This window comes from Pristiophorus japonicus, chromosome 4 (genome assembly GCF_044704955.1).
Source record: "Pristiophorus japonicus isolate sPriJap1 chromosome 4, sPriJap1.hap1, whole genome shotgun sequence".
Lineage (NCBI taxonomy): Eukaryota > Metazoa > Chordata > Chondrichthyes > Pristiophoridae > Pristiophorus > Pristiophorus japonicus.
The window spans coordinates 153,993,740-154,021,558 of record NC_091980.1 but is presented as its reverse complement, the minus strand read 5'-3'; the positions used below and the strand labels follow the sequence as shown (position 1 = coordinate 154,021,558).

General features: G+C 48.3%; 1 protein-coding gene across 1 annotated transcript in view; it reads left to right on the top strand.

Moving 5' to 3' along the window:
- Positions 1-27,819, top strand: part of LOC139262701 (1-phosphatidylinositol 4,5-bisphosphate phosphodiesterase beta-2-like) — a 398,767-nt gene that overhangs the window by 206,922 nt on the left and 164,026 nt on the right. Inside the window, exons 29-30 of the mRNA XM_070877853.1 lie at positions 1,408-1,503; positions 4,141-4,198. Coding sequence (XP_070733954.1) covers positions 1,408-1,503; positions 4,141-4,198 — 154 coding nt within the window. The remainder of the gene's footprint in view (positions 1-1,407; positions 1,504-4,140; positions 4,199-27,819) is intronic.

Genomic DNA, 27,819 nt, shown 5'->3' with positions numbered 1-27,819 from the left:
TCTGTGAGGGCTTGTTTCCCCCTTACTGGGGAGTCTAGAACCAGGGGGCACAGTCTCAGGATAAGGGGTCGGCCATTTAGAACTGAGATAAGGAGAAATTTCTTCCATCAGTGGGTTGTAAATCTTTGGACTTCTCTAACCCAGAGGGCTGTGGCGGCTCAGTCGTTGAGTATATTCAAGGCTGAGATCGATAGATTTTTGGAGTCTTAGGAAATCAAGGGATAGAAACATACAACTGCAGTAAGACCTCCCTGCTCCTGTACTCACATCCCCTAGCTATGAAGGCCAACATACCATTTGCCTTCTTCACCGCCTACTGTACCTGTATGCCAACTTTCAATGACTGATGAACCATGACCCCCAGGTCTCGTTGCATCTCTCCTTTTCCTAATCTGCCACCATTCAGATAATCTGTCTTCGCGTTTTTGCCCCCAAAGTGGATAACCTCACATTTATCCACATTATACTGCATCTGCCATGCATTTGCCCACTCACCTAACCTGTCCAAGTCACCCTGCAGCCTCTTAGCGTCCCCCCTCACAGCTCACACCGCCACCCAGTTTAGTGTCATCTGCAAATTTGGAGATATTACACTCAATTCCTTCATCTAAATTATTGATGTATATTGTAAAGAGCTGGGGTCCCAGCACTGAGCCCTGCGGCACTCCACTAGTCATTGCCTGCCATTCTGAAAAAGACCCGTTTCTCTCTACTCTCTGCTTCCTGTCTGCCAACCAGTTCTCTATCCACGTCGGTACCATGTGCTTTGATTTTGCACACCAATCTCTTGTGTGGGACCTTGTCAAAAGCCTTTTGAAAGTCCAAATACACCACATCCACTGGTTCTCCCTTGTTCACTCTACTAGTTATATCTTCAAAAAAATCCAGAAGATTCGTCAAGCATGATTTCCCTTTCATAAATCCATGCTGACTTGGACCGATCCTGTCACTGCTTTCCAAATGCGCTGTTATTTCATCCTTAATGATTGATTGCAACATTTTCCCCACTACTGATGTCAGGCTAACCGCTTTCTCTCTCCTTCCCTTTTTAAAAAGTGATGTTACATTAGTTACCCTCCAGTCCATAGGAACTGACCCAGAGTCGATAGACTGTTGGAAAATGATCACCAATGCATCCATTATTTCTAGGGCCACTTCCTTAAGTACTCTGGGATGCAGACTATCAGACCCCAGGGATTTATCGGCCTTCAATCCCATTAATTTCCCTAACACAATTTCCCGCCTGATAAGGATATCCTTCAGTTCCTCCTTCTTGGCTCGGGCAGGAAAGTGGCGTTGAGGTCGAAGATCAGCCATGATCTTATTAAATGGTGGAGCAGGCTCGAGGGGCCGTATGGCCTACTCCTGCTCCTAATTCTTATGATCTTAATTCACTAATTTTTTCAGTGATATGAAGGAGGTGAAGAAAAAGATGGAGCTGAAGCGGCAGGATAAGATTGAGAACATGCTGAAAAGCACAGTGGAAAAGACCATCCAGGAGAGGTGAGTGATCAGCAACTGTGCTCGGAAAAGCATTTTAATGAAAAAGCAGCCTCGATTGATAATCTGCATTGGCCTTAGTCGCTAACTCTTAATCGCTAGGTAACAGTCCCATTGACCACGCCTGACAGTAGTGGCGGAACATTTCAGCACTGGGGACATCCAGCCTCCGCAGAAAGTCCAGCCAACCGGTGCACACCATTACATAAAAACAGTGAAAGATAGAAAATAGGAGCAGCAGCAGGCCATTCCGCCCCTCGAGTCTGCACCGCCATTCAATATGATCATGGCTGATCCTCTATCTCAACATCATATTCCCGCTTTTTCCCCATACCCCTTGATGTCTTTTGTGTCTAGAAATCTATCTATCTCCCTCTTAAATATATTGAGTGACTTGGCCTCCACAGCCTTCTGTGGTAGAGAATTCCACAGGTTCACCACCCTCTGAGTGAAAACATTTCTCCTCATCTCGGTCCTAAATTTCCTACCCCGTATCCTGAGACTGTGACCCTTGTTGTAGACTTCCCAGCCAGGGGAAACATTCTCCCCGCATCCAGCCTGTCGAACCCAGTCAGAATTTTATATGTTTCAATGAGATCCCCTCTCATTCTTCTAAACTCTAGTGAATACCCAACATGTCTGCTGCCACGAGGTGCTTCAGGGCCCAACTGCAAGTGTACTGATTGCAATGGGCTTCCACGCTTAGACAGTGTCAGTTGCTTGGGCTGCCTTTGGAAGCCACACAAACACACAAGCTATTGTGGCCATGTATCAGACGGCAGCACTGGTCAGAGCAGAGATTGAGAGCAGAGTACTGTGTCACCACATTACACGAAAGATGTGATGGCACTAGAGAAGGTGCAGAGGAGATTTACAAAGATGTTGCCTGGACTGGATAATTTTAGCTATGAGGAAAGATTGGATAGGTTTGTTTTGTTTTACATAAGAATGTAAGAAATAGGAGCAGGAGTAGGCCATACGGCCCCTCGAGCCTGCTCCACCATTCAATAAGATCATGGCTGATCCGATCATGGACTCAGCTCCACTTCCCTGCCCGCTCCCCATAACCCTTGACTCCCTTATCGTTCAAAAATCTGTCTATCTCCACCTTAAATATATTCAATGACCCAGCCTCCACAGCTCTCTGGAGCAGAGAATTCCAAAGATTCATGACCCTCAGAGAAGAAATTCTTCCTCATTTCCATTTTAAATGGCGACCCCTTATACTGAGACTATGTCCCCTACTTCTAGATTTCCCTACGAGGGAAAACATCCTCTCTGTATCTACCCTGTCAAGCCTCCACAGAATCTTATATGCTTCAATAAGATCACCTCTCAGTCTTCTAAACTCCAATGAGTACAGGACCAACCTGCTCAACCGTTCTTCATATGACAACCCCTTCATCTCAGGAATCAACCTGGTGAAGCTTCTCTGAACTGCCTCCAAAGCAACTATATCCTTCCTTAAATACCGAGACCAAAACTGTACGCAGTACTCCAGGTGTGGCCTCACCAATATCCTGTACAGTTGTAGCAGGACTTCTCTGCTTTTATACTCCTTGCAATAAAGGCCAACATTCCATTTGCCTTCCTGATTACTTGCTGTACCTGCAGACTAACTTTTTTTGGAACAGAGGGGAGACCTTATTGAGGTGTATAAAATGATGAGGTGCCTAGATGGAGTCGGTAGGAAGGACCTATTTCCATTAGCAGAGGGGTCAACAACCAGGGGGCATAGATTTAAAGTAATTGGTAGGAGGTTTAGAGGGGATTTGAGGGGATATTTCTCCACCCGAAGGGTGGTGGGGGTCTGGAACTCGCTGCCTGAAAGGGTGGTAGAGGCAGAAACCCTCACCACATTTAAAAAGTACTTGGATGTGCACTTGAAGTGCTGTAACCTACAGGGCTACGGACCAAGAGCTGGAAAGTGGGATTAGGCTGGGGAGCACGGACACGATGGGCCGAAATGGCCTCCTTTCATGTTGTAAATTTCTATGATTCTATGATTGTGTGATGGTTGTACCGAGATTGTGAGTTAGGATGAGGGAGGGGTGTACAGCTGGTGTACAAACGTATTGTCAATAAACGTTCCACTTTAGTGGCCCCCACCTGCTGAGTGCAGCTCACGCTGGGGGCTCGCCACATTTATTGATCTTTAAACACGGGCCCACCCCTACAGTGAGCAGAGTAAATGAGGAGACATGGCCAACGAGGAAGTCGCGATGAGTTAATGCCAAGTTTAGGAGTTTAAAAGCCTAAGGGCTGGAGGAGGAAGGGATTGAGAGCAGTTTAGTGGCAATAATGAGTTGGAGACGGTGCGATGAGTTTGGATTTGCACAGAGAGAGGAAGAATGCAGCGGACAGGGAGTATAGAGCTTTTGAGCAACAGAGAAGAATGCTGAAATAGACCAGAACCCCGAGCCAGATTTACATTGGCCAATTGAGAGCCGGGGCAGGGGATGGGGGAACACGAGAAGCTGAGAGCTATAGTCCGTGGACTGAGAGCACCAATGCTTCTTGCAGACCCTACTTATTTTCCACCGCCCACATTGCGCGGGAGTAGCAGTCCGGTCTGTATGGACACGTCGTGTGCCCGGGGTCACTCAGCTCACAGATAGCATTTTTGTTTCTTACCTCCAGGCGCAAGAAGGAGATCAATGAGCATCATATACAGACGTCAGTGAAATACTTCAAGCTGGTACGTGGCATTGCACAGAGGATTTCCGTTTGTCCCAACTTCACCGAACAATTAAAGAGAAACACAGCATTAGAATAGAGATTTGCCCCAACGGGCCCATTCACGTATACATCGATCCTATCCACCTACATATCGAACCTATCCACCTACACATCAAACCCATCCACCTACACATCGAACCCATCCACCTACACATCGAACCCATCCACCGACACATCGAACCCATCCATCTACACATCGAACCCATCCACCGACACATCGAAGCCATCCACCGACACATCGAAGCCATCCACCTACACATCGAAGCCATCCACACACACATCGAAGCCATCCACCTACACATTGAATCCATCCACCTACACATCGAACCCATCCATCGACACATCGAACCCATCCATCGACACATCGAAGCCATCCACCTACACATTGAATCCATCCACCTACACATCGAACCCATCCATCGACACATCGAACCCATCCATCGACACATCGAACCCATCCATCGACACATCGAACCCATCCATCGACACATCGAACCCATCCATCGACACATCGAACCCATCCATCGACACATCGAACCCATCCATCGACGCCTCGAACCCATCCATCGACACATCGAACCCATCCATCGACACATCGAACCCATCCATCGACACATCGAACCCATCCATCGACACATCGAACCCATCCATCGACACATCGAACCCATCCATCTACACATCGAACCCATCCATCGACACATCGAACCCATCCATCGACACATCGAACCCATCCATCGACACATCGAACCCATCCATCTACACATCGAACCCATCCATCTACACATCGAACCCATCCATCTACACATCGAACCCATCCATCTACACATCGAACCCAACCACCGATACATCGAACGCATCCACCTCCACATCGAACGCATCCACCTCCACATCGAACGCATCCACCTCCACATCGAACCCATCCACCTACACATCGAACCCATCCACCTACACATCGAACCCATCCACCTACACATCGAACCCATCCACCTACACATCGAACCCATCCATCTACACATCGAATCCATCCATCTACACATGGAACCCATCCATCTACACATCGAATCCATCCATCTACACATGGAACCCAACCACCTACACAACAAAACCATCCACCTACAGGTCGAACCCATCCATCTACACATCGAACCCATCCATCTACACATCGAACCCATCCATCTACACATCGAACTCGACCACCACCACATCGAACGCATCCACCTGCACATCGAACCCATTCATCTACACATCGAACCCATCCATCTACACATCGAACCCATCCACCTACACATCGAACCCATCCATCTACACATCGAACCCATCCACCTACACATCGAACCCATCCACCTACACATCGAACCCATCCACCTACACATCGAACCCATCCACCTACACATCGAACCCATCCACCTACACATCGAACCCATCCACCTACACATCGAACCCAACCACCTACACATCGAACCCATCCACCTACACATCGAACCCATCCACCTACACATCGATCCATCCACCTACACATCGAACCCATCCACCTACACATCGAACCCATCCACCTACACATCGAACCCATCCACCTACACATCGAACCCATCCACCTACACATCGAACCCAACCACCTACACATCGAAACCATCCACCTACACATCGAACCCATCCACCTACACGACAAACCCATCCACCTACAGGTCGAAATCATCCACCTACACATCGAACGTATCCACCTACACATCGAACGTATCCACCTTCACATCGAACCCATCCACCTACAGGTCGAAACCATCCACCTACACAACAAACCCATCCACCTACAGGTCGAAACCATCCATCTACACATCGAACCCATCCACCTACAGGTCGAAACCATCCATCTACACATCGAACGCATCCACCTTCACATCGAACCCATCCATCTACACATCGAACCCATCCACCTGCACATCGAACCCATCCACCTTCACATCGAACCCATCCACCTACACATCGAACGCATCCACCTTCACATCGAACCCATCCACCTACACATCGAACCCATCCACCTTCACATCGAACACATCCACCTACACATCGAACCCATTCATCGACACATCGAACCCATCCATCGACACATCGAACCCATCCATCGACACATCGAACCCATCCACCTACACATCGAATCCATCCATCGACACAACGAACCCATCCACCTACACATCGAACCCATCCACCGACACATCGAACCCATCCATCTACACATCGAACCCATCCATCTACACATCGAACGCATCCACCTCCACATCGAACGCATCCATCTACACATGGAACCCATCCACCTACACAACAAACCCATCCACCTACAGGTCGAAACCATCCATCTACACATCGAACCCATCCATCAACACATCGAACGCATCCACCTTCACATCGAACCCATTCATCTACACATCGAAACCATCCACCTACACAACAAACCCATCCACCTACAGGTCGAAACCATCCATCTACACATCGAACCCATCCATCAACACATCGAACGCATCCACCTTCACATCGAAACCATCCACCTACACATCGAACCCATCCACTTGCACATCGAACCCATTCATCGACACATCGAACCCATCCATCTACACTTCGAACCCATCCACCTTCACATCGAAACCATCCATCTACACATCGAACCCATCCACTTGCACATCGAACCCATTCATCGACACATCGAACCCATCCATCTACACTTCGAACCCATCCATCCACACATCGAACTCATCCACCAACATATCAAACCCATCCACCTCCACATCGAACACATCCACCTCCACATCGAACCCATCCACCTGCACATCGAACCCATCCATCTACACATCGAACCCATTCACCTGCACATCGAACCCATCCATCAACACATCGAACGCATTCACCTCCACATCGAACACATCCACCTCCACATCGAACCCATCCATCTACACATCGAACCCATTCACCTGCACATCGAACCCATCCATCAACACATCGAACGCATCCACCTCCACATCGAACCCATCCACCCACACATCGAACCCATCCACCTCCACATCGAACGCATCCACCTCCACATCGAACCCATCCACCCACACATCGAACCCATCCACCCACACATCGAACCCATCCACCTCCACATCGAACGCATCCACCTCCACATCGAACACATCCACCTCCACATCGAACACATCCACCTCCACATCGAACACATCCACCTCCACATCGAACCCATCCACCTCCACATCGAACCCATCCATCGACACATCGAACACATCTATCTACACATCGAACCCATCCATCTACACATCGAACACATCCATCTACACTTCGAACCCATCCATCTACACTTCGAACCCATCCACCTCCTCATCGAACCCATCCACCTCCACATCGAACCCATCCACCTCCTCATCGAACCCATCCACCTCCTCATCGAACCCATCCATCCACACATCGAACATGTCCATCTACACATCAAATCCGTCCACCTACACATCGAACCCATCCATCCACACATCGAACTCGTCCACCTCCACATCGAACCCATCCACCTACACATCGAACCCATCCATCTACACTTCGAACCCATCCATCTACACATCGAACATGTCCACCTACACATCAAATCCGTCCACCTACACATCGAACCCATCCATCTAAAAATCGAACTCATCCACCGACACGTCGAATCCATCCATCTACACATCGAACCCATCCATCTACACATCGAACCCATCCATCTACACATCGAACCCGTCCATCTACACATCGAACCCATCCATCTACACATCGAACCCATCCATCTACTCATCGAATCCGTCCACCTACACATCGAACCCATCCATCTACACATCGAACCCGTCCTCTACACATCGAACTCGTCCATCTACACATCGAACTCGTCCACCTACACATCGAACTCGTCCACCTACACATCGAACCCGTCCACCGACACATCGAACCCATTCATCTACACATCGAACCCATCCATCTACTCATCGAACCCATCCATCTACACATCGAACACATCCAACTACACATCGAACCCATCCAACTACACATCGAACCCATCCAACTACACATCGAACCCATCCAACTACACATCGAACCCATCCAACTACACTTCGAACCCATCCACCTCCACATCGAACCCATCCATCTACACATCGAACACATCCATCTACACATCGAACCCATCCATCTACACATCGAACCCATCCATCTACACATCGAAAACTTCTATCTACTCTACGAACCCATCCATCTACACATCGAACACTTCTATCTACTCTACAAACCCATCCATCTGCACATCGAACCCATTCATCGACACATCGAACACATCCACCTCCACATCGAACCCATCCACCGACACATCGAACACATCCACCTCCACATCGAACCCGTCCATCTACACATCGAATGCATCCATCTGCACTTCGAACCCATCCAAAAACACATCGAACACATCCACTTCCACATCGAACCCATCTATTTACACATCGAACCCATCTACACATCGAACCCATCCATCTACACATCGAACACATCTATCGACTCAACGAAGCCATCCATCCACACATCGAACCCATCCATCGACCATCTACACATCGAACCCATCCATCTAAACATGGAATGAATCCATCTCCACATCGAATGAATCCATTCATCGACACTTCGAACCCATCCACCGACACATCGAACACATCTACCTGCACATCGAACCCATCCACCTCCACATCAAAACCATCCACCTCCACATCGAACCCATCCATCTACACATCGAACCCATCCATCTACACATCGAACCCATCTATCTACTCAACGAAGCCATCCATCTACTCAACAAAGCCATCCATCTACACATCGAACCCATCCATCTACCATCTACACATCGAACTCATCCATCTACACATCAAATGCATCCATCTACATACCGAACCCATTCATCTACACTTCAAACCCATCCACCTCCACATCAAAACCATCCACCTCCACATCGAACACATCGATCTACACATCGAACCCATCCATCTACACATCGAAACCATCCATCTACACATCGAACCCATCCATCTACACATCGATCTACTCAACGAACCCATCCACCTACACATCGAACCCATCTACACATCGAACCCATCCATCTACCATCTACACATCGAACCCATCCATCTACACATCGAATGCATCCATCTACACACCGAACCCATTCATCTACACTTCAAACCCATCCACCTCCACATCGAACACATCCACCTCCACATCGAACACATCCACCTCCACATCGAACCCATCCATCTACACATCGAACCCATCCATCTACACATCGAACCCATCTATCTACACATCGAACCCATCCATCTACACGTCGAACCCATCCATCTACACATCGAACCCATCCATCTACACATCGAACCCATCCATCGACACTTCGAACCCATCCACCTCCTCATCGAACCCATCCATCGACACATCGAACCCATCCATCGACACATCGAACCCATCCATCTATACATCGAACCCATCCACGTCCACATCAAACCCATCCACCTCCACGTCGAACCCATCCACCTGCACATCGAACCCATCCACCTAGACGTTGAACCCATCCATCAACACATCGAACTCATCCATCTACACATCGAACCCATCCATCTACACATCGAACCCATCCACCGACACATCGAACCCATCCATCGACACATCGAACCCATCCATCTACACATCGAACACATCCATCTACACATCGAACTCATCCATCGACACATCGAACCCATCCATCTACACATCGAACACATCCATCGACACATCGAACCCATCCATCTACACATCGAACCCATCCATCTAAAAATCGAACTCATCCACCAACACATCGAACTCATCCACCGACACGTCGAATCCATCCACCGGCACGTGGAACCCATCCACCTGCACATCGAACCCATCCACCTGCACATCGAACCCATCCATCTACACATCGAACCCATCCATCTACACATCGAACCCATCCATCTACACATCGAACCCATCCATCTACACATTGAACCCATCCATCTACACATCGAATCCGTCCACCTACACATCGAACCCATTCATCTACACATCGAACCCATCCATCTACACATCGAACCCATCCATCTACACATCGAACCCATCCAACTACACATCGAACCCATCCAACTACACATCGAACCCATCCAACTACACTTCGAACCCATCCACCTCCACATCGAACCCATCCATCTACACATCGAAAACTTCGATCTACTCTACGAACCCATCCATCTACACATTGAACACTTCTATCTACTCTACGAACCCATCCATCTGCACATCGAACCCATTCATCGACACATCGAACACATCCACCTCCACATCGAACCCATCCATCTACACATCGAAAACTTCTATCTACTCTACGAACCCATCTATCTACACATCGAACCCATCCATCTACTCATCGAATCCGTCCACCTACACATCGAACCCATCCATCTACACATCGAACCCGTCCTCTACACATCGAACTCGTCCACCTACACATCAAACCCATCCAACTACACATCGAACCCATCCAACTACACTTCGAACCAATCCACCTCCACATCGAACCCATCCATCTACACATCGAACCCATCCATCGACACATCGAACCCATCCATCTACACATCGAAAACTTCTATCTACTTTACGAACTCATCCATCTACACATCGAACACTTCTATCTACTCTACGAACCCATCCACCTCCACGTCGAACCCATCCACCGACACATCGAACACATCCACCTCCACATCAAAGCCATCCACCTCCACATCGAACACATCCATCTACACATCGAACCCATCCATCTACACATCGAACCCATCCATCTACACATCGATCTACTCAACGAACCCATCCACCTACACATCGAACCCATCTACACATCGAACCCATCCATCTACACATCGAACACATCTATCTACTCAACGAAGCCATCCATCTACACATCGAACCCATCCATCTACCATCTACACATCGAACCCATCCATCGACACATCGAATGCATCCATCTACACACCGAACCCATTCATCTACACTTCAAACCCATCCACCTCCACATCGAACACATCCACCTCTACATCGAACACATCCACCTCCACATCGAACCCATCCATCTACACATCGAACCCATCTATCAACACATCGAACCCATCCATCTACACGTCGAACCCATTCATCTACACATCGAACCCATCCATCTACACATCGAATCCATCCATCGACACATCGAACCCATCCATCTACACTTCGAACCCATCCACCTCCTCATCGAACCCATCCATCTACACATCGAACCCATCCATCTACACATCGAACCCATCCATCTACACATCGAACCCATCCATCGACACATCGAACCCATCCATCTACACTTCGAACCCATTCACCTCCTCATCGAACCCATCCATCTACACATCGAACCCATCCATCTACACATCGAACCCATCCACCTGCACGTCGAACCCATCCACCTGCACATCGAACCCATCCATCAACACATCGAACCCATCCATCGACACATCGAACCCATCCATCTACACATCGAACACATCCATCTACACATCGAACCCATCCATCTAAAAATCGAACTCATCCACCAACACATCGAACCCATCCACGTCCACGTCGAATCCATCCACCGGCACATCGAACCCATCCACCTAGACGTCGAACTCGTCCACCTACACATCGAACCCGTCCACCGACACATCGAACCCATTCATCTACACATCGAACCCATCCATCTACTCATCGAACCCATCCATCTACACATCGAACACATCCAACTACACATCGAACCCATCCAACTGCACATCGAACCCATCCAACTACACATCGAACCCATCCAACTACACATCGAACACATCCATCTACACATCGAACCCATCCATCTACACATCGAACCCATCCATCTACACATCGAAAACTTCTATCTACTCTACGAACCCATCCATCTACACATCGAACACTTCTATCTACTCTACGAACCCATCCATCTGCACATCGAACCCATTCATCGACACATCGAACACATCCACCTCCACATCGAAACCATCCACCGACACATCGAACACATCCATCTACACATCGAACCCATCCATCTACACATCGAACCCATCTATCTACACATCGAACCCATCCATCTACACGTCGAACCCATCCATCTACACATCGAACCCATCCATCTACACATCGAACCCATCCATCGACACTTCGAACCCATCCACCTCCTCATCGAACCCATCCATCGACACATCGAACCCATCCATCGACACATCGAACCCATCCATCTACACATCGAACCCATCCACGTCCACATCAAACCCATCCACCTCCACGTCGAACCCATCCACCTGCACATCGAACCCATCCACCTAGACGTCGAACCCATCCATCAACACATCGAACTCATCCATCTACACATCGAACCCATCCATCTACACATCGAACCCATCCACCGACACATCGAACACATCCATCGACACATCGAACCCGTCCATCTACACATCGAACACATCCATCTACACATCGAACTCATCCATCGACACATCGAACCCATCCATCTACACATCGAACACATCCATCGACACATCGAACCCATCCATCTACACATCGAACCCATCCATCTAAAAATCGAACTCATCCACCAACACATCGAACTCATCCACCGACACGTCGAATCCATCCACCGGCACGTGGAACCCATCCACCTGCACATCGAACCCATCCACCTGCACATCGAACCCATCCATCTACACATCGAACCCATCCATCTACACATCGAACCCATCCATCCACACATCGAACCCATCCATCTACACATCGAACCCATCCATCTACACATCGAACCCATCCATCTACACATTGAACCCATCCATCTACACATCGAACCCATCCATCTACTCATCGAATCCGTCCACCTACACATCGAACCCATTCATCTACACATCGAACCCATCCATCTACACATCGAACCCATCCAACTACACATCGAACCCATCCAACTACACATCGAACCCATCCAACTACACTTCGAACCCATCCACCTCCACATCGAACCCATCCATCTACACATCGAAAACTTCGATCTACTCTACGAACCCATCCATCTACACATCGAACACTTCTATCTACTCTACGAACCCATCCATCTGCACATCGAACCCATTCATCGACACATCGAACACATCCACCTCCACATCGAACCCATCCATCTACACATCGAAAACTTCTATCTACTCTACGAACCCATCTATCGACACATCGAACCCATCCATCTACTCATCGAATCCGTCCACCTACACATCGAACCCGTCCTCTACACATCGAACTCGTCCACCTACACATCAAACCCATCCAACTACACATCGAACCCATCCAACTACACTTCGAACCAATCCACCTCCACATCGAACCCATCCATCTACACATCGAACCCATCCATTACACATCGAACCCATCCATCTACACATCGAAAACTTCTATCTACTCTACGAACTCATCCATCTACACATCGAACACTTCTATCTACTCTACGAACCCATCCACCTCCACGTCGAACCCATCCACCGACACATCGAACACATCCACCTCCACATCAAAGCCATCCATCTACACATCGAACCCATCCATCTACACATCGATCTACTCAATGAACCCATCCACCTACACATCGAACCCATCTACACATCGAACCCATCCATCTACACATCGAACACATCTATCTACTCAACGAAGCCATCCATCTACACATCGAACCCATCCATCTACCATCTACACATCGAACCCATCCATCGACACATCGAATGCATCCATCTACACACCGAACCCATTCATCTACACTTCAAACCCATCCACCTCCACATCGAACACATCCACCTCTACATCGAACACATCCACCTCCACATCGAACCCATCCATCTACACATCGAACCCATCTATCAACACATCGAACCCATCCATCTACACGTCGAACCCATTCATCTACACATCGAACCCATCCATCGACACATCGAACCCATCCATCTACACTTCGAACCCATCCACCTCCTCATCGAACCCATCCATCTACACATCGAACCCATCCATCTACACATCGAACCCATCCATCTACACATCGAACCCATCCATCTACACATCGAACCCATCCATCGACACATCGAACCCATCCATCTACACTTCGAACCCATCCACCTCCTCATCGAACTCGTCCACCTACACATCGAACCCGTCCACCGACACATCGAACCCATTCATCTACACATCGAACCCATCCATCTACTCATCGAACCCATTCATCTACACATCGAACCCATTCATCTACACATCGAACCCATTCATCTACACATCGAACCCATTCATCTACACATCGAACCCATCCATCTACTCATCGAACCCATCCATCTACACATCGAACACATCCAACTACACATCGAACCCATCCAACTGCACATCGAACCCATCCAACTACACATCGAACCCATCCAACTACACTTCGAACCCATTCACCTCCACATCGAACCCATCCATCTACACATCGAACACATCCATCTACACATCGAACCCATCCATCTACACATCGAACACATCCACTTCCACATCGAACCCATCTATCTACACATCGAATGCATGCATCTGCACTTCGAACCCATCCATCTACACATCGAACACATCCACTTCCACATCGAACCCATCTATCTACACATCGAACCCATCGACACATCGAACCCATCCATCTACACATCGAATGCATCTATCTGCACTTCGAACCCATCCATCTACACATCGAACACATCCACTTCCACATCGAACCGATCTATCTACACATCGAACCCATCTACACATCGAACCCATCCATCTACACATCGAACACATCTATCTACACATCAAACCCATCCAACTACACATCGAACCCATCCAACTACACTTCGAACCAATCCACCTCCACATCGAACCCATCCATCTACACATCGAACCCATCCATCTACACATCGAACCCATCCATCTACACATCGAACCCATCCATCTACACATCGAAAACTTCTATCTACTCTACGAACTCATCCATCTACACATCGAACACTTCTATCTACTCTACGAACCCATCCACCTCCACGTCGAACCCATCCACCGACACATCGAACACATCCACCTCCACATCAAAGCCATCCACCTCCACATCGAACACATCCATCTACACATCGAACCCATCCATCTACACATCGATCTACTCAACGAACCCATCCACCTACACATCGAACCCATCTACACATCGAACCCATCCATCTACACATCGAACACATCTATCTACTCAACGAAGCCATCCATCTACACATCGAAACCATCCATCTACCATCTACACATCGAACCCATCCATCGACACATCGAATGCATCCATCTACACACCGAACCCATTCATCTACACTTCAAACCCATCCACCGACACATCGAACACATCCACCTCCACATCAAAGCCATCCACCTCCACATCGAACACATCCATCTACACATCGAACCCATCCATCTACACATCGAACCCATCCATCTACACATCGATCTACTCAACGAACCCATCCACCTACACATCGAACCCATCTACACATCGAACCCATCCATCTACACATCGAACACATCTATCTACTCAACGAAGCCATCCATCTACACATCGAACCCATCCATCTACCATCTACACATCGAACCCATCCATCGACACATCGAATGCATCCATCTACACACCGAACCCATTCATCTACACTTCAAACCCATCCACCTCCACATCGAACACATCCACCTCCACATCGAACACATCCACCTCGACATCGAACCCATCCATCTACACATCGAACCCATCCATCTACACATCGAATCCATCCATCGACACATCGAACCCATCCATCTACACTTCGAACCCATCCACCTCCTCATCGAACCCATCCATCTACACATCGAACCCATCCATCTACACATCGAACCCATCCATCAACACATCAAACTCATCCATCGACACTTCGAACCCATCCATCTACACATCGAACACATCCATCTACACATCGAACCCATCCATCTAAAAATCGAACCCATCCACCAACACATCGAACCCATCCATCTGCACATCGAACCCATCCATCTACACATCGAACCCATCCATCTACACATCGAACCCATCCATCTACACATCGAACCCATCCATCTACACATCGAACCCATCCATCTACACATCGAACCCATCCATATTCACATCGAACCCATCCATCTACTCATCGAATCCGTCCACCTACACATCGAACCCTTCCATCTACACATCGAACCCGTCCTCTACACATCGAACTCGTCCACCTACACATCGAACCCGTCCACCGACACATCGAACCCATTCATCTACACATCGAACCCATCCATCTACTCATCGAACCCATCCATCTACACATCGAACACATCCAACTACACATCGAACCCATCCAACTGCACATCGAACCCATCCAACTACACATCGAACCCATCCAACTACACATCGAACCCATCCATCTACACATCGAACCCATCCATCTACACATCGAACCCATCCATCTACACATCGAAAACTTCTATCTACTCTACGAACCCATCCATCTACACATCGAACCCATCCATCTACACATCGAAAACTTCTATCTACTCTACGAACCCATCCATCTACACATCGAACACTTCTATCTACTCTACGAACCCATCCATCTGCACATCGAACCCATTCATCGACACATCGAACACATCCACCTCCACATCGAAACCATCCACCGACACATCGAACACATCCATCTACACATCGAACCCATCCACCTGCACATCGAACCCATCCACCTGCACATCGAACCCATCCATCTACACATCGAACCCATCCATCTACACATCGAACCCATCCATCTACACATCGAACCCATCCATCTACACATCGAACCCATCCATCTACACATCGAATCCGTCCACCTACACATCGAACCCATTCATCTACACATCGAACCCATCCATCTACACATCGAACCCATCCATCTACACATCGAACCCATCCAACTACACATCGAACCCATCCAACTACACATCGAACCCATCCAACTACACTTCGAACCCATCCACCTCCACATCGAACCCATCCATCTACACATCGAAAACTTCGATCTACTCTACGAACCCATCCATCTACACATTGAACACTTCTATCTACTCTACGAACCCATCCATCTGCACATCGAACCCATTCATCGACACATCGAACACATCCACCTCCACATCGAACCCATCCATCTACACATCGAAAACTTCTATCTACTCTACGAACCCATCTATCTACACATCGAACCCATCCATCTACTCATCGAATCCGTCCACCTACACATCGAACCCATCCATCTACACATCGAACCCGTCCTCTACACATCGAACTCGTCCACCTACACATCAAACCCATCCAACTACACATCGAACCCATCCAACTACACTTCGAACCAATCCACCTCCACATCGAACCCATCCATCTACACATCGAACCCATCCATCGACACATCGAACCCATCCATCTACACATCGAAAACTTCTATCTACTTTACGAACTCATCCATCTACACATCGAACACTTCTATCTACTCTACGAACCCATCCACCTCCACGTCGAACCCATCCACCGACACATCGAACACATCCACCTCCACATCAAAGCCATCCACCTCCACATCGAACACATCCATCTACACATCGAACCCATCCATCTACACATCGAACCCATCCATCTACACATCGATCTACTCAACGAACCCATCCACCTACACATCGAACCCATCTACACATCGAACCCATCCATCTACACATCGAACACATCTATCTACTCAACGAAGCCATCCATCTACACATCGAACCCATCCATCTACCATCTACACATCGAACCCATCCATCGACACATCGAATGCATCCATCTACACACCGAACCCATTCATCTACACTTCAAACCCATCCACCTCCACATCGAACACATCCACCTCTACATCGAACACATCCACCTCCACATCGAACCCATCCATCTACACATCGAACCCATCTATCAACACATCGAACCCATCCATCTACACGTCGAACCCATTCATCTACACATCGAACCCATCCATCTACACATCGAATCCATCCATCGACACATCGAACCCATCCATCTACACTTCGAACCCATCCACCTCCTCATCGAACCCATCCATCTACACATCGAACCCATCCATCTACACATCGAACCCATCCATCTACACATCGAACCCATCCATCGACACATCGAACCCATCCATCTACACTTCGAACCCATTCACCTCCTCATCGAACCCATCCATCTACACATCGAACCCATCCATCTACACATCGAACCCATCCACCTGCACGTCGAACCCATCCACCTGCACATCGAACCCATCCACCTAGACGTCGAACCCATCCATCAACACATCGAACTCATCCATCGACACATCGAACCCATCCATCTACACATCGAACACATCCATCTACACATCGAACCCATCCATCTAAAAATCGAACTCATCCACCAACACATCGAACCCATCCACGTCCACGTCGAATCCATCCACCGGCACATCGAACCCATCCACCTAGACGTCGAACTCGTCCACCTACACATCGAACCCGTCCACCGACACATCGAACCCATTCATCTACACATCGAACCCATCCATCTACTCATCGAACCCATCCATCTACACATCGAACACATCCAACTACACATCGAACCCATCCAACTGCACATCGAACCCATCCAACTACACATCGAACCCATCCAACTACACATCGAACACATCCATCTACACATCGAACCCATCCATCTACACATCGAACCCATCCATCTACACATCGAAAACTTCTATCTACTCTACGAACCCATCCATCTACACATCGAACACTTCTATCTACTCTACGAACCCATCCATCTGCACATCGAACCCATTCATCGACACATCGAACACATCCACCTCCACATCGAAACCATCCACCGACACATCGAACACATCCATCTACACATCGAACCCATCCATCTACACATCGAACCCATCTATCTACACATCGAACCCATCCATCTACACGTCGAACCCATCCATCTACACATCGAACCCATCCATCTACACATCGAACCCATCCATCGACACTTCGAACCCATCCACCTCCTCATCGAACCCATCCATCGACACATCGAACCCATCCATCGACACATCGAACCCATCCATCTACACATCGAACCCATCCACGTCCACATCAAACCCATCCACCTCCACGTCGAACCCATCCACCTGCACATCGAACCCATCCACCTAGACGTCGAACCCATCCATCAACACATCGAACTCATCCATCTACACATCGAACCCATCCATCTACACATCGAACCCATCCACCGACACATCGAACACATCCATCGACACATCGAACCCGTCCATCTACACATCGAACACATCCATCTACACATCGAACTCATCCATCGACACATCGAACCCATCCATCTACACATCGAACACATCCATCGACACATCGAACCCATCCATCTACACATCGAACCCATCCATCTAAAAATCGAACTCATCCACCAACACATCGAACTCATCCACCGACACGTCGAATCCATCCACCGGCACGTGGAACCCATCCACCTGCACATCGAACCCATCCACCTGCACATCGAACCCATCCATCTACACATCGAACCCATCCATCTACACATCGAACCCATCCATCCACACATCGAACCCATCCATCTACACATCGAACCCATCCATCTACACATCGAACCCATCCATCTACACATTGAACCCATCCATCTACACATCGAACCCATCCATCTACTCATCGAATCCGTCCACCTACACATCGAACCCATTCATCTACACATCGAACCCATCCATCTACACATCGAACCCATCCAACTACACATCGAACCCATCCAACTACACATCGAACCCATCCAACTACACTTCGAACCCATCCACCTCCACATCGAACCCATCCATCTACACATCGAAAACTTCGATCTACTCTACGAACCCATCCATCTACACATCGAACACTTCTATCTACTCTACGAACCCATCCATCTGCACATCGAACCCATTCATCGACACATCGAACACATCCACCTCCACATCGAACCCATCCATCTACACATCGAAAACTTCTATCTACTCTACGAACCCATCTATCGACACATCGAACCCATCCATCTACTCATCGAATCCGTCCACCTACACATCGAACCCATCCATCTACACATCGAACCCGTCCTCTACACATCGAACTCGTCCACCTACACATCAAACCCATCCAACTACACATCGAACCCATCCAACTACACTTCGAACCAATCCACCTCCACATCGAACCCATCCATCTACACATCGAACCCATCCATTACACATCGAACCCATCCATCTACACATCGAAAACTTCTATCTACTCTACGAACTCATCCATCTACACATCGAACACTTCTATCTACTCTACGAACCCATCCACCTCCACGTCGAACCCATCCACCGACACATCGAACACATCCACCTCCACATCAAAGCCATCCATCTACACATCGAACCCATCCATCTACACATCGATCTACTCAATGAACCCATCCACCTACACATCGAACCCATCTACACATCGAACCCATCCATCTACACATCGAACACATCTATCTACTCAACGAAGCCATCCATCTACACATCGAACCCATCCATCTACCATCTACACATCGAACCCATCCATCGACACATCGAATGCATCCATCTACACACCGAACCCATTCATCTACACTTCAAACCCATCCACCTCCACATCGAACACATCCACCTCTACATCGAACACATCCACCTCCACATCGAACCCATCCATCTACACATCGAACCCATCTATCAACACATCGAACCCATCCATCTACACGTCGAACCCATTCATCTACACATCGAACCCATCCATCGACACATCGAACCCATCCATCTACACTTCGAACCCATCCACCTCCTCATCGAACCCATCCATCTACACATCGAACCCATCCATCTACACATCGAACCCATCCATCTACACATCGAACCCATCCATCTACACATCGAACCCATCCATCGACACATCGAACCCATCCATCTACACTTCGAACCCATCCACCTCCTCATCGAACTCGTCCACCTACACATCGAACCCGTCCACCGACACATCGAACCCATTCATCTACACATCGAACCCATCCATCTACTCATCGAACCCATTCATCTACACATCGAACCCATTCATCTACACATCGAACCCATTCATCTACACATCGAACCCATTCATCTACACATCGAACCCATCCATCTACTCATCGAACCCATCCATCTACACATCGAACACATCCAACTACACATCGAACCCATCCAACTGCACATCGAACCCATCCAACTACACATCGAACCCATCCAACTACACTTCGAACCCATTCACCTCCACATCGAACCCATCCATCTACACATCGAACACATCCATCTACACATCGAACCCATCCATCTACACATCGAACCCATCCATCTACACATCGAAAACTTCTATCTACTCTACGAACCCATCCATCTACACATCGAACACTTCTATCTACTCTACGAACCCATCCATCTGCACATCGAACCCGTTCATCGACACATCGAACACATCCACCTCCACATCGAACCCATCCACCTCCACATCGAACACATCCACTTCCACATCGAACCCATCTATCTACACATCGAATGCATGCATCTGCACTTCGAACCCATCCATCTACACATCGAACACATCCACTTCCACATCGAACCCATCTATCTACACATCGAACCCATCGACACATCGAACCCATCCATCTACACATCGAATGCATCTATCTGCACTTCGAACCCATCCATCTACACATCGAACACATCCACTTCCACATCGAACCGATCTATCTACACATCGAACCCATCTACACATCGAACCCATCCATCTACACATCGAACACATCTATCTACACATCAAACCCATCCAACTACACATCGAACCCATCCAACTACACTTCGAACCAATCCACCTCCACATCGAACCCATCCATCTACACATCGAACCCATCCATCTACACATCGAACCCATCCATCTACACATCGAACCCATCCATCTACACATCGAAAACTTCTATCTACTCTACGAACTCATCCATCTACACATCGAACACTTCTATCTACTCTACGAACCCATCCACCTCCACGTCGAACCCATCCACCGACACATCGAACACATCCACCTCCACATCAAAGCCATCCACCTCCACATCGAACACATCCATCTACACATCGAACCCATCCATCTACACATCGAACCCATCCATCTACACATCGATCTACTCAACGAACCCATCCACCTACACATCGAACCCATCTACACATCGAACCCATCCATCTACACATCGAACACATCTATCTACTCAACGAAGCCATCCATCTACACATCGAAACCATCCATCTACCATCTACACATCGAACCCATCCATCGACACATCGAATGCATCCATCTACACACCGAACCCATTCATCTACACTTCAAACCCATCCACCGACACATCGAACACATCCACCTCCACATCAAAGCCATCCACCTCCACATCGAACACATCCATCTACACATCGAACCCATCCATCTACACATCGAACCCATCCATCTACACATCGATCTACTCAACGAACCCATCCACCTACACATCGAACCCATCTACACATCGAACCCATCCATCTACACATCGAACACATCTATCTACTCAACGAAGCCATCCATCTACACATCGAACCCATCCATCTACCATCTACACATCGAACCCATCCATCGACACATCGAATGCATCCATCTACACACCGAACCCATTCATCTACACTTCAAACCCATCCACCTCCACATCGAACACATCCACCTCCACATCGAACACATCCACCTCGACATCGAACCCATCCATCTACACATCGAACCCATCCATCTACACATCGAATCCATCCATCGACACATCGAACCCATCCATCTACACTTCGAACCCATCCACCTCCTCATCGAACCCATCCATCTACACATCGAACCCATCCATCTACACATCGAACCCATCCATCAACACATCAAACTCATCCATCGACACTTCGAACCCATCCATCTACACATCGAACACATCCATCTACACATCGAACCCATCCATCTAAAAATCGAACCCATCCACCAACACATCGAACCCATCCATCTACACATCGAACCCATCCATCTACACATCGAACCCATCCATCTACACATCGAACCCATCCATCTACACATCGAACCCATCCATCTACACATCGAACCCATCCATCTACACATCGAACCCATCCATATTCACATCGAACCCATCCATCTACTCATCGAATCCGTCCACCTACACATCGAACCCTTCCATCTACACATCGAACCCGTCCTCTACACATCGAACTCGTCCACCTACACATCGAACCCGTCCACCGACACATCGAACCCATTCATCTACACATCGAACCCATCCATCTACTCATCGAACCCATCCATCTACACATCGAACACATCCAACTACACATCGAACCCATCCAACTGCACATCGAACCCATCCAACTACACATCGAACCCATCCAACTACACATCGAACCCATCCATCTACACATCGAACCCATCCATCTACACATCGAACCCATCCATCTACACATCGAAAACTTCTATCTACTCTACGAACCCATCCATCTACACATCGAACACTTCTATCTACTCTACGAACCCATCCATCTGCACATCGAACCCATTCATCGACACATCGAACACATCCACCTCCACATCGAACCCATCCATCTGCACATCGAACCCATCCACCGACACATCGAACACATCCACTTCCACATCGAACCCATCTATCTACACATCGAATGCATCCATCTGCACTTCGAACCCATCCATCTACACATCGAACACATCCACTTCCACATCGAACCCATCTATCTACACATCGAACCCATCTACACATCGAACCCATCCATCTACACATCGAACACATCTATCGACTCAACGAAGCCATCCATCTACACATCGAACCCATCCATCTACCATCTACACATCGAATCCATCCATCTAAACATCGAATGAATCCATCTCAACATCGAATGAATCCATTCATCGACACTTCGAACCCATCCACCGACACATCGAACCCATCCACCTCCACATCGAACCCATCCACCTCCACATCGAACCCATCCACCTCCACATCGAACACATCCATCTACACATCGAACCCATCCATCTACACATCGAACCCATCCATCTACACATCGATCTACTCAATGAACCCATCCACCGACACATCGAACCCATCTACACATCGAACCCATCCATCTACACATCGAACCCATCCACCTGCACGTCGAACCCATCCACCTGCACATCGAACCCATCCACCTAGACGTCGAACCCATCCATCAACACATCGAACTCATCCATCGACACATCGAACCCATCCATCTACACATCGAACACATCCATCTACACATCGAACCCATCCATCTAAAAATCGAACTCATCCACCAACACATCGAACCCATCCACGTCCACGTCGAATCCATCCACCGGCACATCGAACCCATCCACCTAGACGTCGATCCCGTCCATCTACACATCAAACACATCCACCTCCACATCGAACCCGTCCATCTACACATCGAACCTGTCCACCTGCACATCGAACCCATCCACCTGCACATCGAACCCATCCACCTGCACATCGAACCCATCCATCTACACATCGAACACATCCACCTCCACATCGAACCCATCATTCTACACATCGAACCCATCCATCTACACATCGAATGCATCCATCTGCACTTCGAACCCATCCATCTACACATCGAACACATCCACTTCCACATCGAACCCATCTATCTACACATCGAACCCATCTACACATCGAACCCATCCATCTACACATCGAACACATCTATCGACTCAACGAAGCCATCCATCTACACATCGAACCCATCCATCTATCATCTACACATCGAATCCATCCATCTAAACATCGAATGAATCCATCTCAACATCGAATGAATCCATTCATCGAAACTTCGAACCCATCCACCGACACATCGAACCCATCCACCTCCACATCGAACCCATCCACCTCCACATCGAACCCATCCACCTCCACATCAAAACCATCCACCTCCAAATCGAACACATCCATCTACACATCGAACACATCCATCTACACATCGAACCCATCCATCTACACATCGATCTACTCAATGAACCCATCCACCGACACATCGAACCCATCTACACATCGAACCCATCCATCTACACATCGAACCCATCCACCTGCACGTCGAACCCATCCACCTGCACATCGAACCCATCCACCTAGACGTCGAACCCATCCATCAACACATCGAACTCATCCATCGACACATCGAACCCATCCATCTACACATCGAACACATCCATCTACACATCGAACCCATCCATCTAAAAATCGAACTCATCCACCAACACATCGAACCCATCCACGTCCACGTCGAATCCATCCACCGGCACATCGAACCCATCCACCTAGACGTCGATCCCGTCCATCTACACATCAAACACATCCACCTCCACATCGAACCCATCCACCTCCACATCGAACCCATCCACCTCCACATCGAACCCATCCATCTACACATCGAACCCATCCATCTACACATCGAACCCATCCATCTACACATCGAACCCATCCATCTACACATCGAACCCATCCATCTACACATCGAACCCATCCATCTACACATCGAACCCATCCATCTACACATCGAACCCATCCATCTACACATCGAATCCGTCCACCTACACATCGAACCCTTCCATCTACACATCGAACCCATCCATCTACACATCGAACCCATCCATCTGCACATCGAACCCATCCATCTGCACATCGAACCCATCCATCTACACATCGAACCCATCCATCTACACATCGAACCCATCCATCTACACATCGAACCCATCCATCTACACATCGAACCCATCCATCTACACATCGAACCCATCCATCTACACATCGAACCCATCCATCTACACATCGAACCCTTCCATCTACACATCGAACCCGTCCTCTACACATCGAACTCATCCACCTACACATCGAACCCGTCCACCGACACATCGAACCCATTCATCTACACATCGAACCCATCCATCTACTCATCGAACCCATCCATCTACACATCGAACACATCCAACTACACATCGAACCCATCCAACTGCACATCGAACCCATCCAACTACACATCGAACCCATCCAACTACACTTCGAACCCATTCACCTCCACATCGAACCCATCCATCTACACATCGAACACATCCATCTACACATCGAACCCATCCATCTACACATCGAACACATCCATCTGCACATCGAAAACTTCTATCTACTCTACGAACCCATCCATCTACACATCGAACACTTCTATCTACTCTACGAACCCATCCATCTGCACATCGAACCCATTCATCGACACATCGAACACATCCACCTCCACATCGAACCCATCCACCGACACATCGAACACATCCACCTCCACATCGAACCCGTCCATCTACACATCGAACACATCCACCTCCACATCGAACCCATCCACCGACACATCGAACACATCCACCTCCACATCGAACCCGTCCATCTACACATCGAACAAATCCACTTCCACATCGAACCCATCTATCTACACATCGAATGCATCCATCTACACATCGAACCCATCTATCTACACATCGAACCCATCGACACATCGAACCCATCCATCTACACATCGAATGCATCCATCTGCACTTCGAACCCATCCATCTACACATCGAACACATCTATCGACTCAACGAAGCCATCCATCTACACATCGAACCCATCCATCGACCATCTACACATCGAACCCATCCATCTAAACATGGAATGAATCCATCTCCACATCGAATGAATCCATTCATCGACACTTCGAACCCATCCACCGACACATCGAACACATCTACCTGCACATCGAACCCATCCACCTCCACATCAAAACCATCCACCTCCACATCGAACACATCCATCTACACATCGAACCCATCCATCTACACATCGAACCCATCCATCTACACATCGAACCCATCCATCTACACATCGAAAACTTCTATCTACTCTACGAACTCATCCATCTACACATCGAACACTTCTATCTACTCTACGAACCCATCCACCTCCACGTCGAACCCATCCACCGACACATCGAACACATCCACCTCCACATCAAAGCCATCCATCTACACATCGAACCCATCCATCTACACATCGATCTACTCAATGAACCCATCCACCTACACATCGAACCCATCTACACATCGAACCCATCCATCTACACATCGAACACATCTATCTACTCAACGAAGCCATCCATCTACACATCGAACCCATCCATCTACCATCTACACATCGAA